This window comes from Malaclemys terrapin, chromosome 1 (assembly GCF_027887155.1).
Source record: "Malaclemys terrapin pileata isolate rMalTer1 chromosome 1, rMalTer1.hap1, whole genome shotgun sequence".
NCBI lineage: Eukaryota > Metazoa > Chordata > Testudines > Emydidae > Malaclemys > Malaclemys terrapin.
In genome coordinates this window covers 230564090-230581112 of record NC_071505.1, presented here as the reverse complement: position 1 = coordinate 230581112, position 17023 = coordinate 230564090, and the positions used below count along the sequence as shown (strand labels likewise).

At 43.9% G+C, this 17023-nt stretch overlaps 2 protein-coding genes across 4 annotated transcripts in view; one reads left to right on the top strand and one right to left on the bottom strand.

Annotated features, from left to right (window-relative positions):
• The first annotated feature begins 495 nt into the window (after nucleotides 1-495).
• The window catches only part of PLCXD1 (phosphatidylinositol specific phospholipase C X domain containing 1), a 39149-nt gene continuing 22621 nt past the window's right edge, over nucleotides 496-17023 (top strand). Inside the window, exons 1-4 of one of the 3 annotated variants that reach the window (XM_054008795.1) lie at nucleotides 496-2824; nucleotides 5282-5361; nucleotides 5651-5789; nucleotides 7896-8038. In XM_054008795.1, the coding sequence (XP_053864770.1) occupies nucleotides 7927-8038 (112 nt within the window). In that variant the 5' untranslated portion in view covers nucleotides 496-2824; nucleotides 5282-5361; nucleotides 5651-5789; nucleotides 7896-7926. Of the gene's footprint in view, nucleotides 2825-5271; nucleotides 5362-5650; nucleotides 5790-7895; nucleotides 8039-17023 lie in introns of those variants that run through there. The other 2 variants (XM_054008810.1, XM_054008802.1) reach the window with 2 other exon arrangements.
• On the bottom strand, nucleotides 5257-15948 carry LOC128825919 (uncharacterized). Its single transcript, XM_054008822.1, has 2 exons — nucleotides 15145-15948; nucleotides 5257-5331 (listed from the first exon to the last, which is right to left on the bottom strand). Exons 1-2 carry the CDS (start codon nucleotides 15920-15922, stop codon nucleotides 5276-5278), a joined length of 834 nt encoding a protein of 277 aa, XP_053864797.1. The 5' UTR covers nucleotides 15923-15948; the 3' UTR covers nucleotides 5257-5275.

The window sequence follows — 17023 nt, the reverse complement described above, 5'->3', positions numbered from 1 at the left end:
TTTTAGGTAAAATATAAAACAGGTTTATTAACTACAGAGAGATTTTAAGTGATTATAAGTCTCAAGCATAGAGATCAAAGTTGGTTACTAAAGAAATAAAAATAAATTCACAGTCTAAGTTCTACAAACGAAGCAGGATTTGAATCAAGCAGTGTCTCACCCTGACAGATGGAACAAACAGCTTACAGATCTTCAATATATGGGCTGGGACTTGCCTTCCAGGCTGGGCCCACCCTTCCCCAGTTCAAAGTGTTTGTTCTCCAGACATTTTTTCCAGGTGTTGAGTTGGAGGGGGGAAGAGAGGCCAAATGATGATGCCACTTTCCCTCATTTATATTTTCTTCCAGTTTGCTGAAAAAATCTTTTGCTGTCATGTGGGGATCAGGCAGTCCTCACTGGTCAAGCAGTCTCCATTGTATACATGCTCTTTCTGAGAAGATTCTGGGATGGCTGTTGTTTTGAGAGTGGATTCCCTTTAATGGGCCATCAGCGTGTCTGGCTGGTCCTTTGTTGCAATTAAAAAGTTGGCTGTGGGAGTCTCCACACTCCAAACATATTTCAGTAACACACACTGCAAAATGTCATAACTGCACATACAAGGACAGCACAGACAATCCAACAGGATATTAATGTTCAACAGATCAAGACTTCTAAAAAGATACCTCACAAGGCATACTTTGTACAAAACATGTCATACTTATATGCCAGTGGTAAATATGGGGGTTCCAGGGTGGTTCTCTGAGGTACAGCGTATTACATATGCCTAACACAAGCATTGCAAAATCCGGAAATTCACAGTTAAAGGCTGTTTGGATTTTTTAATATTGCATTTCCATACCTTATAGCAGCGGTTCTCAAACTGTGGGTTGGGACCCCAAAGTGGGTCATGACCCTTTTTTAATGGGGTCGCCAGGGCTGGCTTTAGACTTGCTGGGGCCTGGGGATGAAGTCAAAAGTCTGAGCTCCGCTGCCCAGGACTGTAGCCAAAGCCTGACGGCTTCAGCCTTGGGCAGTGGGGCTAAGGTTACAGTCTCCACTTGCGCAGGGATGAAGCCATTAAGCTTCAGCTTTGCGCCCCTGCCCAAGAGGGGGTGGGGCTCGGGCTTCAGCTTTGGTCCCCCTCCCTGGGGTGGAGGGGCTCGGTCTTTGGGGTCTCCTCCTTCCTGGGGTTGGGTAGTAATAATCATTGGCAGAAGGGGCTCGTGATGCAATAAAGTTTGAGCGACCCTGCCTTATAGCATGGAAAAAGGACCATCGATCCTAAACATTTCTTTAAAAAACCTACCCATTGCACCACATCTATTAAAGAGTTGCTTCTTTGCCACTTTTCGCTTAGCTTGACAGTGTCTGAGACAAGATCATTCAGGACAAAAAAAGATCTCACACTCTTATTAACGGACCCTTTAAAATTACTTTTAACTCGGACAGATTTACATGTAAAATTTCAGAAAAATACATTCATAATTCAAAGAGTAAGTGGTGCAATGGGGAGGAAAATAAAGTGTATTCTTCACGCACAATAAAATGGTTGAATCCCTGTTCTAAGTGCAAAACTCAAATCAGCTTTAACTGTGGAGCCATGATGGATGCCTACATAATTAACAAAATAGAAACGTTTCACTCAGATACACAGACATGAAGCATCTCTTTGTGTCCATCAACGCACTCTCTGATCCCCTTATAGTTCCCTGTCTTGTTTGTCAGCTCCATAACTTCCTGTTATTGAATGCTTCAAAAAGTTACCAACTCCTCCTGCATTCCTTTTTGTCCAGTATTTCTAATTCCACTATTAATCACTTTAACTCAGACACTTTTTGGAACCAAAGCCAGGAATCTGGACTTTTTTCCTCCCACAGCTTCCTCATCTGTAAATCTGCTCATCATGATCTCTGCAATATTACCAGAATTCATCCTTACCTTGACCCTTGCTCTGTTGAAATACTTTGTCATTGCTTAATCACTTGTTGATTAGTTTCCTGTTATTCCTTCTTTTATGGTTGTTCTAAATCCTTAGGGCCAGTTTGTGATCTCACTCATAGCAATTTAAATAGGAGTATCTTCATTGACATCACCAGTGTCACTCCAGAGAGGAGAATTCATGCCCTTTACTTCTTAAATTTGAAAGTGTCCAGACAGCTGTAGCCAGATTTGCTCTAGCATGCAGGAACCTAGCTGTCTATTTTAATGCACTCATCACAATTGTGTCTGAGAGCCAAATAACTCTCTTCTCACCCATCCTCCATCACCTTGCCTTCCTATGAAGTCTCTGAATCAAATTTAACTTTTTCTTCCTGATTTTTAAAACTCTCCATGGACTCTACTTCACCCTATATTGCTGACTTCATATCTCTCTGCTCACTATACATTCACCTCCTCCTTTGCCATCTGTCTCCTCTTCCCCTAGTGATTTCTGAGTTTCAAATCTTATTTTAAAAAAATTCCCATTTGCTTTTGTGCTTGATGAACCCTGCACTACCCTCCCCATTGTTGGGTTCATCTGCTTTCCGTCATACTGTGACATGGTGTATAAAGCCCACCCACCCCAGTAAAAAATTTGGTTAAAGGGCTACTGTGGGCAAGGTTGACCCCGCCTCTCTAGCCCTGTCAATCATGTCAGGGGTGGAATAACAGTTTAAAAGCCGGTTGTTCCAGACAGTTGTTGGGCAGCTCTGGGAGAAAACAGACAGCAGCTCCTAAGAGGGGCTCCTGGAAGGCTTCACAGAAACTGCCCTCGAGAAGCTCACCCACTGATTTTCCCTGTACCTACAAGCAGACAACAGATGCTGATATTCTGGACAGGCCGGATAGGTTCAGCAAGCCTCAGGTGAGCTGTTAAGCAGTCGGTACCACTATCCTCTACCCCTTCCAGGGGTATCTTGGATTGTACTGAAAGGACTTGGAGAGTGGGAGCCAGGAGCCCCATCCCCTTCAAATGCAGTTAGACTGTTTGCCTCAATTTTGCATCACAGAGACTCCTGTTTATGCAGATTGGGGGCTGAGGGTGGGGGGGCGGCTATGGGTTTTGCAGCCTCAGACAGCAGGAGGTGCCGTCAGCAACCCAAGAACTGTGACACACAGTAACTTGTATCTTTACTGCTTTTAAACATTTATTTTTTTAACTCTACCCCAACCCTTCTAATTTCCACTTTCTGCCGCTGATAGTAACATTAAGTACTTACTGGTATGGGGGCCTGGCTCTGGGACCCTGGAAGGGGTGGGGCCTCGGCAGAAGAAGTGGGGCTGGGGGGGTCAGCCTCCCCCAGCCAGCCCATCAATGCTGCCTGGCTCATGCCCCCTCCTCCCCCCCCCCGGGGTTCTGTCGGCGGCCCGGGGGGTGGGGGGTGGGCAAAAGGGGCAATAATGTTAAAGCGCTGCTGTGGTAGCACTTTAACATTGGCTGCGTATGGGCCAGTACTGGCGGCCACTTCTTACTGGTACACTGTACCGGCCCATACTGGCCTACTTTCACCTCTGGCTGATAGTCTCCTTATCCAGCTTTAGAAAAGTACTATGTCTCTGGAGCATTTTATAATGCTCTGTATAAAGGAAGCTATAGAAAAATAAATTTCATTGTATTATAACAGTGAAGTAGAGGCACTTTTAGAAATATGCTTCTAAATTACAATAACAAAAGCTCTAAATAACTCCTTAAGACCACCTCCTTCATCTGGGGACTAGACATTAAATGTATTTTTTGAATAGGGGATGTCATAACTATAAAGGGAAGGGTAACAACCCTCCTGTGTACAATACTAGAAAATTTCTCCTGGCCGAAGGCACCAAAATCCTTTTACCTGTAAAGGGTTAAGGAGCTCAGGTAACCTGGAAGGACAAATAAGGGGACAAGATACTTTCAAATCTTGGGGGGGAAGGCTTTTGTTTGTTTTGTTTTGGTGTTGTTCGCTCTTGGGACTAAGAGGGACCGGATATCAACCCATGTTCTTCAAATCTTTCTGAACAAGTCTCTCATATTTCAACTTGTAAGTAACAGCCAGGCAAGGCATGTTAGTTTCTTTTTGTTTTTTCAACTTGTGAATGTTCCTTTGCTAGAGGGTTTATCTCTGTTTGCTGTAACTTTGAACCTAAGGCTAGAGGGGGTTCCTCTGGGCTCTTTAAATCGGATTACCCTGTAAAGTTATTGTCCATCCTGAATGTACAGAGATGATATTTACCTTTTCTTTTTAATAAATCCTTCTTTTAAGAACCTGACTGATTTTTCCATTGTCCAAAGACCCAAGGGTTGGGTCTTTGATCACTTTGTAACCAGTTGGTTAGGATATTATTCTCAAGTCTTCCCAGGAAAAGGGGTGTAGGGGCTTGCGGGGATTATTCTCAAGCCTGCCCGGGAAAGATGGGTAGGGGCTTGGGAGATATTTGGGGAAAGGCAGAGCTCCAAGTGGCTCTCCCTAAATGTTTGTTTAACTCGCCTGGTGTTGGCAGCATACCTTTTAACCTAAGCTGGTAGAAATAAGCTTAGGGGATCTTTCTTGCGGGTCTGCATATCTGTACCCTAAAGTTCAGAGTGGGGATGGAACCCTGACAGGGGAGCTTGCTAATGTATTCACTCCATTGCATGCAGCTGATATTGCAGTGTCTCTAGGAATGGTGAGAAACAAATTTGTAACTAGCATGATGGTTGCTAAACTTTACTGGTGAATCAAACTAGTTGTCAGTACATGCCATTCACCCACTATCTGTATATAGGTTGTCTACTTAGATAGTAAGCTCTTAGAGCATGGGACCTTCACCTTCTATGTCTGTAAAATATCTGGATAAATGATGGTAACCTACATCCTAAATGTAGAAACTGTAGAAGTTGGAAATGGGAAAAGAAATACTAGGTCATCTAGTTCTTCTCCTTGAAATGGAGAATGGAAATGCTGTTAGAAGATAAAGGTGATAATAATGAATAGAAAAAGTAATATAGTTTAGCTCTTATACAGTCCTTTTCATCCTTACATCTTAAAAATGTAAAGATGTAAAAATGTAAAAATGCAGCAAAAAGTTTGTTAAATATTATTACTTTGTGTGCTGCTAAACTTTCTTTCCCTATTCCTTGCATGTACATTAATCATGAAGCAATACAGTGTCTCATTCTTACATGTTAGACAGCTCCACGAATCTGAGGAACTTTTGTTCTTCCTCCTCTCATAAAGCTGGGTGTCACTTGATCTGAGAGTGTACTGCAGACTTTGACCAATCCCATAGCAGGTAACGTGCTGTGCTTGTTTGCATTTATTTCCTGCTGTAGTCTCTGAGATTCAGTTCAGTCTTTTCACAGGGGAAGACTAGCTGCTAGAAAAGCGGAAATCTTTTTGAAGAAATGAACAGCTGAAATGAAAACCAAATGATTTCATAAGAGTAAGTAAAACTAAAATAATCCCTTCCCCCTTGAGAACAAAAGTATAGTGTAACTAAATCAAAGACCTGGAATTATTTTAATATATACTTCATTTAAAAGCAATCTGTGAGTTGGATTCTGAATTATTTAGACTGTTTCTAGATGTGGATGCTTTTGCTTGCGTGTTCCAGAGACAATTTATTCTTAAGTGGCAGTTTACTTAGTTTATGTAAACATATTTTCCCCAATCACTGCAGTATTAGTTTGTTCCTAAGAGGAATGGTGAACTCACTTTCATTGTTTCATCAGGAATTTCACAGGTCGAAACATACAATATATACTTCCAACATAAACTACCCCACACCAGTGATTTGCCACACCCTCTTTTTTGGCCTATTGAATTTAGAAGGCAACGAGCTAAAATTATAATACTCTGTATTATATTTTGGTAAGTTTGTATTATTTATTATGTTTTTGGAAATGTATCATGCATATTACAGATGTTTAATACAGATATTAAAATATTAATGAAACTGTCCATTATGTCTATGCAATTGTATACTACCTAGTCACTGGGTTTAATATTTATTATTTTTATTATGGTAACATCCACAAATTGTTTGGCACTGTCCACACCTAGCTTGTCTACTGTCAGACTAGAAATAAGACATTTTTTATCAGTGAGGGTAACTAACCATTGGAACAACTTATCTAGTGGTGTGATGGATTCTCCATGGCTTTCCAGTCTTTAAGCAAGACTGGATCTCTTTTTAAAAGACATGCTTCCTGCCCCCTCCCCTGAGCCTGCCATGCCATCGCCCCCCCGCCCCCCTCCCAGCCTCCTGGACATCACGAAACAGCTGATCAGGAGATGCAGGGAGAGGCGGGAGGTGCTGATCGGTGGGGCTGCTGGTGGGTGGGAGGCACTGTGAGCAGGGTAGGGAAGCTGGTGGGGGAACTGCTGACTATTACTGTGGCTCTTTGGCAATGTACATTGGCAAATTCTGGCTCCTTATCAAGCTCAGGTTGGCCACCCCTGCTCTAGCTCAAACAGAGCATATGGGCTCAATGCAGAAATTACTGGATTCTATGGTCTGTGTTATATAGGAGGGCAGACTAGATTATAATGTCCCTTCTGGCCTTAAAATCTACAGGAAGACATAATCTCTGCCTCAAAGTTCCTACAACGGAGGAGGGCCCTGATTCTGCCATGTGTTGCTCATGGGCTGACAAAATCCTGCACCTGTGCAAAGTACCCCTGACTTCAGTGGGACTCTGTACTGCTAGACCCTTATGCAGGAATGCAGGATCGTGGTCTAAGAAGACAAGCAACAGAGGAAGGGGGGAAGAGAGAAAACATATAATCAATATTTGTAGTTATTTTTAGAATCAAAATTTAATTGCATTATTTATAGCAGCTGAATCTCAGTTTCCATCACAAGCCTGACTTTCACAGGCTTGAGAGAGAGCTGCATCAAGTCCTCCTTGGCAGTAGGGAGAGTCATTGCCACACAAGGGTTAGATCCTTAGCTCATGTAAATTGTCATAGCTCTGTTAACTTCAATGGAACTCTGACAATTTCCCCCAGCTGAGGAGCTGCCCCTCAGAGTTTTAGCCATGTGTCAGGGAGGAACACTGAGTGGTGATGTTACAGCATCATCCTAAAGATCTTGAATGTAAATTGCACAGTCATATTTCATTAGTTAACCTAGCTAATAAGGTTCATTTGGAGAATGGCCTCAAGCTCAGAGGCTGTACTCCAACTCTGTGGGGTGACTTGTGTGTGGAAAAAAATAGCCCAAGAAACCCTTATGAAAAGTGATATGGAGTCCAAAACAAAGATTTTCAAAAACGGGCGCCTAAAGTTAGGCCCCATAATCATTATTTCAGTATCTACATAAGTGGGCTGATATTCAGAAGTGCTGCACACCTAGGAGCTTCCACTGGCTGTATAGAAAGGGAAAGGGAGACTATCCAATTTCTTGCAAATGGTTAGCATTTAAAAATATTATTTTAAGCTTACATAGCAACTTTGTTCAATATACAGTACACACAGCACCACTGAAATGCAGGTACACTGGGAGAAGAGGGGACCAGCTGACTGATGTACAGAACAATAGTGAAGGGGAAAGAAATGTGACTAGGGATAGTGCAGTGGGATCTTTAATTAGCATATCAAGCCTGTGCCCTTGCCTGAAAGGCCACACACAGTAAGTTGCATGGTGCTTAGATTATTTACCTCATAAGGAAAGACTGAGGTGACCCTGCTGGGTTATGAACATGTGGTTCCAAGGAGGATAACGATGCCAAACTTAAACTTTAGAGACCATTAAGACACCTCCTCCAGCTTAATAGTAAATTGGCTCCTTTTCCAGAGTATGGGGTCTCAACCAAAGCTCACTGAAGTTAATGAGAGCCCCTCCACTGACTTCAGTGTGCTTGACATCAGGCCCTAGGACTGCAGCTCATCAGGCAGACCAAATGTAAGTTATACAATAGGAGCATGGATCACTCAAACTATGTATAATGTACAAAATACTTCAACTCTTTTCAGAACATCCTGTGAGAACACACTGTTGCAACTAATGGAAGCCACTTCGAAAAGGTCCATTCATCTGTGCTATGAAAATGGTGATTGGATGTCACAGCTGCCAGAAAATCTCTGGGATGTTCCTCTCCATTACTTATCCCTTCCAGGTAAATATTAAATTTTTCCTCTAGATACTGATCTTGTTGACAAAACATTTAAGCATCAGATCCTTGGAGTACCAATAGGGTGGTCAGCACTTGTGTGATAGAAGAAAATACCTTTTATTTTCCAAGGAGCTAATAGTCTAAATAGATTCAGTGGGATTAACTGAAGGTGCTATCTGTTGGATCAGATGTAAACCAAGATCCTGATCACTTATGATTATAAATAATTGCATGACTCTTTTTGTAAGAGTCACCAAGGTAGTCCTGCTGTGCTGGTGAATTACAGTGGAAGGGATTACTCTCTGGGACAGATTTATTAGTCTGATTACGTAAGAATGGCCATACTGGGTCAGACCAATGGTCCAACTAGCCAAGTATCGTGTCTTCTGACAGTGGCCAATGGCAGAGGCTTCAAAAGGAATAAACAGAACAGGCAATCATCAAGTGATCCATCCCCGGTTGTCCAGGCCCAGCCTCTGGCAGTCAGAAGTGTAGGGACACCCTGGACATGGGATTGCATCCCTGACAGTCCTGACTAATAGCTACTGATGGATCTATCCTCCATGAATTTATCTAATTCTTTTTTTAACCCAGTTATACTTTTCACAACATTCCCTGGCAATGAGTTCCACAGGTTGACTGTATGTTGTGTGAAGTACTTCCTTTAGTTTGTTTTACACCTATTAATTTCATTGGGTGACCAATGGTTCTTGTAGTATGTGAAGGAGTAAATAATACTTCCTTATTCACTTTCTCCATACCATTCATGATTTTATAGATCTTTATCATATCCCCTCTTAGTTGCCTCTTTTCCAAGCTGAATAGTCCCAGTCTTTTTAATCTCTCCTCATATGGAAGCTGTTCCAGATCCCTAATCATTTTTGTTGCCCTTTTCTGTATCTTTTCCAATTCTAATCTCTTTTTTGAGATGGGAAGACCAGAACTGCACACAGTATTCAAGGTGTGGGTGTATGATGGATTTATACAGTAGCATTATGATATTTTCTGTCTTATTATCTATCCCTTTCTTAAGCTTTTTTTACTGCCACTGCACATTGAGGAGATGTTTTCAGAGAACTATTCACGATGACTCCAAGATCTTTTTTGAGTGGGAACAATTAATTTAGAACCCATCATTTTGTATGTATAGTTGGGATTATGTTTTCCAGTATACATTAATTTGCATTTATCAACATTTAATTTCATCTGCCATTTTATTGCCAGTCACCCAGTTTTGTTAGATCCCTTTGATCTTTGCAGTCTGCTTTGGACTTAACTATCTTGAGTAGTTTGTATAATCTACAATTTGCCACCTCATCCCTTTTTCCAGATAATTTATGAATTTGTTGAGCAGCACTTGTGCCAGTACAGATCCACAAAGGGCAGGACGAGAGGCAATGGGTTCAAACTACAGCATAGCAGATTTAGATTAAATCTCAGGAAAAACTTCCTAGCTGTAAGAACAGTAGGACAATGGAACAGACTGCATAAGGAGGTTGTGGAAGCTCCTTCACAGGAGGCTTTCAAAAGGAGGCTGGATGGTCTTGGACACAACAAATCCTGCATCTTGGCGGCGGATAGACTAGATGACCATTGCAGTACCTTCTAACCCTGATGATTCTATGATTATAAGTCCAAATGCACTATATCCATTGGATTACCCTTGTCCACATGTTTCTTGACCCCCTCAAAGAATTCTAGTAGATTGGTGAAGCATGATTTCCTTTTACAAAAGCCATGTTGACTCTTCCCCAATATATTGTGTTCATCTAAGTGTCTGATAATTCTTTTCTTTTTTATAGTTTCAACCAATTTGCCTTGCACTGAAGTTAGGCTTACTGGCCTGTAATTGCCGGGATTGCCTCTGTAGACTTTTTTAAAAATTGGTGTCACATTAGCTATCCTCCAGTCATCTGAAGTTGATTTAAGTGATAGGTTACACACCACAGTTAGTAGTTCTGCAATTTCATATTTGAATTCCTTCAGAACTCTTGGGTGAATACCACCTGGTCCTGGTGACTTATTACTCTTTAATTTATTAGTTTGTTCCAGTAATAATAAGTAGCTATTATATAACACTTTTCAGTAGATTTCAAAGGAGGTCAGATGAAGAAACTGAGGCAGGTGAGATGACTTGCCCAAACTCACCCAGCAGGCCAGTGGCAGAGATGGGAACAGAATCCAGCTTTCCTGAGTCCCAGTACAGTGATCCACTAGGCCACACTGCTTCCCTTATTAGGATGTATTTTATATCACTATATTGGTTTAGCCCACAGGCAATAGTTTGAAAAAATATGCAGGAAAGCAAAGAAAGATTCAAGACAAGCTGCCTCTCAGCAAACACTGGTGGGCTGTTACGGGACAATGCCAGAGCTATTAGCTTTGAAGATTTTGCCTCCTCTCCAGCTAACCTACAAAACTGGTTTGAGGCAAGACAGGAAAAGGCCTATGAACACAGGAGCTCAAAAGAATTGTGGCAAGTTTAAAAAGCATGCTCTCTGTCTTTTGAGAAGAGGGAAGTTGTTTGGGAGAACCAGACTGAGCCACATGATACCCTGCTGGGGGTGTCTGAGCCACATGATACCCTGCCTAGGTTACCCTTGGGGATGGACAGCCATTAGGTAAGATAGACATGCTGTAGTCTGTTTGTTTTCAAATCCCTTTTCTTTAAATCTTTTGTTCCCACTGTTAAAATAAACAATAAATTGGTTTTAAAAAAGCTGTCTGATCACTGCATGGCACTGCATGCTGAAAGTTCATCTGAGCAGGTGACGACCCACTCAGACTATCTGGGAAAGCAACACTGATATACAGGGTGCTATATCCCAGAGCTCAATAAGACTGGAAGAATGGTGGAATTCCACCCCAAGAGAGGTAAACGCATAAAGCCAGGCTCCTGAAGGGCTGCTCTCACAGAGACCATTAAGGGGGACAGGTTCAGCTAGCCTTGTAACCTTGACACATTCTCCCAGTATTGCCAGTCCCCAGCATTTAAAAATCATGAATCAGGCCCCCAAATCATGAGATTTACAAAATAATAAAATTGGGATATTTTTATTAGCCTTTCGGTTTTTGAGCTTTAAGGGTCACATTTTTCAAGTTTTTCTTCATGACCATGATGGCTAAACATTTTTTTTTTGTAAACAAAAGTTAAAATTCTCAAATAATCACGGAACTCCAGGAGCTGAAACTTTAAGAAAAACATCAAATATCATGAGACTCATGATGAGAGTTGACAATACAGTCCTTCTACATTTCATTTGGATATAGTATGCTTCACTGATGCCATTAACTGCACTCAGCAACATTACACAACAGTTTAAGAATTGCAACTTTTTACCAGAGAGGTGGTTATACTTCATGGTCGGTGAAGAAATTTCAGTATATTTTGTATAGATGCTGGTTTGCCAGTGATGATTCATAGACTCATAGACTCATAGACATTAAGGTCAGAAGGGACCATTATGATCATCTGGTCTGACCCCCTGCATGCTGCAGGCCGCAAGACCCTTCCCTGGACTCTACCGTTGAAGTCCCCAATCCTGTGTTTTAGTGACTTCAATCGGCTGAGACCCTCCTGCTAGTGATCCCTGCCCCATGCTGCGGAGGAAGGCGAAAAACCTCCAGAGGCTCAGCCAATCTACCCTGGAGGAAAATTCCTTCCCGACCCCAAATATGGCGATCAGTAATACCCCGAGCATATAGGCAAGAGTCTCTAGCCTGACCCTTGTTGGCCATTATGCTGTTCATGTACCATTGCTTGGTTTTCCTTGGCTACTATGTTTTATCATTAAACCATTCCCTCCATAAACTCATCCAACTTAATCTTAAAACCAGACAGGTCCGTCGCCCCCACCGTTTCCCTCGGAAGGCCGTTCCAATATTTCACCCCTCTGACGGTCAGAAACCTTCGTCTAATTTCAAGCCTAAACTTCCCCCCGGCCAGTTTGTATCCATTCGTTCTCGTGTCCACATTAGTACTAAACTGGAATAATTCCTCTCCCTCCCTTGTATTAACCCCTCTGATATATTTAAACATAGCAATCATATCCCCCCTCAGCCTTCGCTTTGTCAGACTAAACAACCCAAGCTCCTCTAATCTCTTTTCATACGACAGGTTTTCCATTCCTCTGATCATCTTAGTCGCCCTTCTCTGCACCCGTTCCAGTTTGAGTTCATCTTTTTTAAACATGGGAGACCAGAACTGCACACAGTACTCCAAATGAGGTCTCACCAGCGCCTTATACAACGGAAGCAGAACCTCCCTATCTCTACTAGATATACCTCGCCTAATACATCCCAAGACCGCATTGGCTTTTTTCACCGCCACGTCACATTGCCGACTCATAGTCATCCTGCGGTCCACAAGGACCCCTAGGTCCTTCTCCTCTTCCGTTACTTCTAACCAATGCGTCCCCATCTTGTAACTAAAATTGTTATTATTCGTCCCCAAGTGCATCACCTTACACTTTTTACTATTAAATTTCATCCTATTTCTGATACTCCAATTCACAAGCTCATTCAAGTCTCCCTGCAGAGTATCCCTATCCTCCTCCGAGTTTGCAACTCCTCCCACCTTCGTATCATCCGCAAACTTTATCAGCCCAGTCTTGCAATCGGTCCCGAGGTCAGTTATAAATAGATTAAATAAGATGGGTCCCAAAACCGAACCTTGAGGCACTCCACTAGTAACCTCCCTCCAACCCGACAATTCACCCTTTAATACGACCCGCTGCATTCTCCCCATTAACCAATTCCCTATCCACCTCTGGATTTTCATATCGATCCCCATGTTTTTCATTTTAACCAATAGTTCCTCATGGGGTACTGTATCAAACGCTTTACTGAAATCCAGGTATATTAGGTCCACCGCATTTCCCTTATCTAATAAGTCCGTTACTTTCTCAAAGAAGGAGATCAGATTCGTTTGGCACGATCTGCCCTTCGTAAAACCATGCTGTAATTTATCGCATTTGCCATTAACTTCAAGGTCCTCAACTAGTTTCTCTTTCAGAATCTTCTCCAGCACCTTGCACACTACTGATGTTAAACTAACAGGCCTATAGTTACCCGGGTCACTTTTTTTCCCTTTCTTGAAAATAGGAACCACATTGGCTATTCTCCAGTCTAACGGGACTACCCCTGAGTTTACAGATTCATTAAATATAGTCGCTAATGGGCCTGCTATTTCCCGCGCCAATTCCTTCAATATTCTCGGATGAAGATCGTCCGGTCCACCCGACTTAGTCCCATTAAGGCGTTCTAGTTTTGTTTCTACCTCGGATGCGGTAATCCCCCATCCTGTATGCCCCTCTGTAACGGTGCTAGTATCCCTAATACCTTCATTGGTCTCATTAAACACCGATGCAAAATATTCATTGAGATATTGCGCCATGCCTAGATTATCTTTAATCTCCTCTCCGGCTATAGTCTTCAGCGGTCCCACTTCTTCTTTCTTTGCTTTCTTCCTATTTATATGGCTGTAAAACCTCTTACTATTACTTTTAATTCCCCTCGCTAAGTCCAACTCTTCCCGGCCTTTGGCCTTTCTCACTCTATCTCTACATTCTCTGACTTCGCTAAGGTAAGTTTCCTTACTGATCCCTCCCCTCTTCCACTCTTTGTACGCTTTCTGTTTTTTCCTAATCGCCCCTTTCAGCCGGTCGCTCATCCAGCTCGGTCTAAGTCTCTTGCTTAGTAATCTTTTTCCCTTTTTGGGGATACAGGCCTCTGACAGCTCTTGCATCTTTAACTTAAAGTAATCCCAGGCTTCTTCTGCCTTTAGGTCCCTTAATACGTTTGCCCAATCCACTTCCCTTACCAGTCCCCTTAATTTGTTAAAATTGGCCTTTTTAAAATTATAAACCCTAGTCTTTGACTTAATTCTGGTACTCTTTCCATTTAGTTTAAAGCGAATTAGCTCATGATCACTGGAGCCCAAGTTGTCCCCCACTACCACTTCCTCAACAAGATCCTCACTACTTACCAGAATCAAATCTAAAATGGCCTCCCCCCTCGTCGGCTCAGCTACCACTTGATAAAGGAATTGATCCGCAAGCACATCTAGGAACATCTGAGCCCTATTATTGCTACTAGTGTTTGTTCCCCAGTCTATATCCGGGAAGTTAAAGTCCCCCATAATTGCACAGTTTCTATTAGTATTTACCTCCCTTAATACATTAAACAATTCCTTATCCATATCCTGGGTTGATCCCGGCGGTCTATAGCACACCCCAAGCACTATCCCCGGAGAGGCTCTAGTAGTACTTTTACCCAGCTTGAGTATCGCCCAGACGGACTCTGTATTATCTATTCCATCCACTATTATTTCTTTACAGCTTATTTCACTATTGACATACAATGCCACCCCCCCACCTTTACCTTTATCCCGGTCTTTCCTAAACAGCGCATACCCCTCCATACCTGCGTTCCAGTCGTGACTGCCATTCCACCACGTTTCAGTTATTCCTACGATATCCGGTTTCAATTCTCGGACCAAGAGCTCCAATTCCTCCATTTTATTACCTAGGCTTCTCGCATTGGTGTACAAACAGCCTAATGTATGTCGTTTAGCCTGTCTCCCATTACTAGCACTGTATGTTGCGGGCCTCTTTGTGTTCGTCCCCCCTGTCCCTCCTATGTCCAATCTCATCTCCCCGGCTATGTCTCCTCTTATTACACTCAGCTTTCCAATACCGGAAACTGGCGTGGAGATTAACTGTGCATCTCCCAACCATCTCCCCAAACTTCCTAGTTTAAAGCTCTTTTGATAAGATGAGCCAGCCTCCCTCCCAGAAGTCTATTTCCTTCCCTACTCAGGTGAAGCCCATCCCGCGAGAACAGGTGTCTGTCCCCGAAAGCCTTCCAGTGGCCATACATCCCAAAGCCCTCCTTATAGCACCACTCCCTTAGCCAACTATTTATCCTCAAAATCCTATCAGCCCTTTGCTGCCCTTCCCTCGGAACAGGCAGAATCCCACTAAAGATAACCTGAGCCTCTATCTCCTTGAGAGTCTTCCCCAGCCTGGCATAATCTCCCTTAACTCTCTCTAACGAGAACCTAGCCGTGTCATTCGTTCCTACATGAAGGATTATCAAGGGGTTCTTACCTGCTCCTTTTAGGATCCTTTTCAACCGCAGGTCCACATCGCGTATCTTTGCACCTGGTAGACAGCACACCCTTCTGTTCTCCGGGTCCGCCCTGGTCACAGGCCTGTCCAGTCTCCTCAGTAAAGAGTCTCCAATTACATACACCTGCCGTCGCCTGGCAACAGTGCGATCTAGTAATCTAGTCTCCGATCCCTCTAGTCCTGACCTGTGTCTGCTCCTATCTTCCCTTATGCTCCCCCTTATGCCTTCCTGTATCCTCTGGTGGCCCATAATTGGTGCTGTCTCCATCAACTCCTCCCCCCTCTCTCTCGGACTAGCAGCTCTTCTCTTCTTCCTCACCCTCCCACCTTCAGTCACCACCTGCTGCCCCTCTACCTCGTTCTCCAAACACTCAAACCTATTCCTGAGTTCTATTCCCCCATCACTGGCCCTCCTTTTCCTTGGCTTACTTCTCACAGTCACATGCTTCCACTTCCCTGGATCTCCTCCTTCCATTCCCCTCTCGCTGTCATCTACTACTGCCTCCTCCTGCACCCTAGAGCCTTCCCCTTCAGCCCCGCCTTGCCCATCCTCCATCAGCTGCTCAAACCCCCGCCTAAACTCCACCAGGGTCTCTACCTGCATCTCCAGCCCCTTAATCTTTTCCTCCAGTAACACTATAAGGCGACACTTCATACACACATACCTTTGTTCCGGGTCTCCTGCTAGGACTATATACATACCACAGCTTCCGCATGCAGCCATCTGCATTCTGTCTGCTGCTGCCGCTTGGCTCATGGCTGCTGCGGTCTCTGCCCACAGCACCTGGGGACACAGAGCACACGGCGCACCCCGCCCTCCTGCCTCCCCCGTTACCTCCCCCTGCAAACTCCCTCTCAAACTCCCCTGTTAGCCGCCCTGTTGGCTGCCGCTGCTCGCAGCTCCCCTGTTAGCCGCCCTGTTGGCTGCCGCTGCTCGCAGCTCCCCTGTTAGCCGCCCTGTTGGCTGCCGCTGCTCGCAGCTGTACCGCTGCCTGGCTGGGCGGCCGCTTTTATGGGCCCCTTGATCAGCCAAGCCCCGCCCCCTGCTCAGGGCTCGGCGTCCGTCCCAGCACCCAGCCCCTGCCGGCCCCTACAAACAAACAAACACACAAGAACACCCAAGAACACCCAGGACAGATGCAAATACAGATGCAAATACAGGTACCTTCTCCTCCAATGAGAACTCCCTCTCAAACTCCCCTGTTAGCCGCCCTGTTGGCTGCCGCTGCTCGCAGCTGTACCGCTGCCTGGCTGGGCGGCCGCTTTTATGGGCCCCTTGATCAGCCAAGCCCCGCCCCCTGCTCAGGGCTCGGCGTCCGTCCCAGCACCCAGCCCCTGCCGGCCCCTACAAACAAACAAACACACAAGAACACCCAAGAACACCCAGGACAGATGCAAATACAGATGCAAATACAGGTACCTTCTCCTCCAATGAGAACTCCCTCTCAAACTCCCCTGTTAGCCGCCCTGTTGGCTGCCGCTGCTCGCATGATGTAAGAAGGTTAAGGGGTGATTTGATTACAGTCCGTAAGTATCTACATGGGGAATAAATATTTAATAATGGGCTCTTCAATGGAGCAGAAAAAGGTATAATACAGTCCATTGGCTGGAAGTTGAAGCTAGACAAACTCAGACTGGAAATAAGGCATAAATTTTTAACTGTGAGAGTCATTCACCATTGGAACATTTTACCCAGGGTGTTATTGGATTCTACATCACTGACAATTTTTAAATCAGGATGGGATGTTTTTCTAAAAGATCTGCTCTAGGAATTATTTTAGGGAAATTCGATGGCCTGTGTTAGACAGGGGATCAGACTAGATGATCACAATGGTCCCTTCTGGCCTTGAAATCTCTG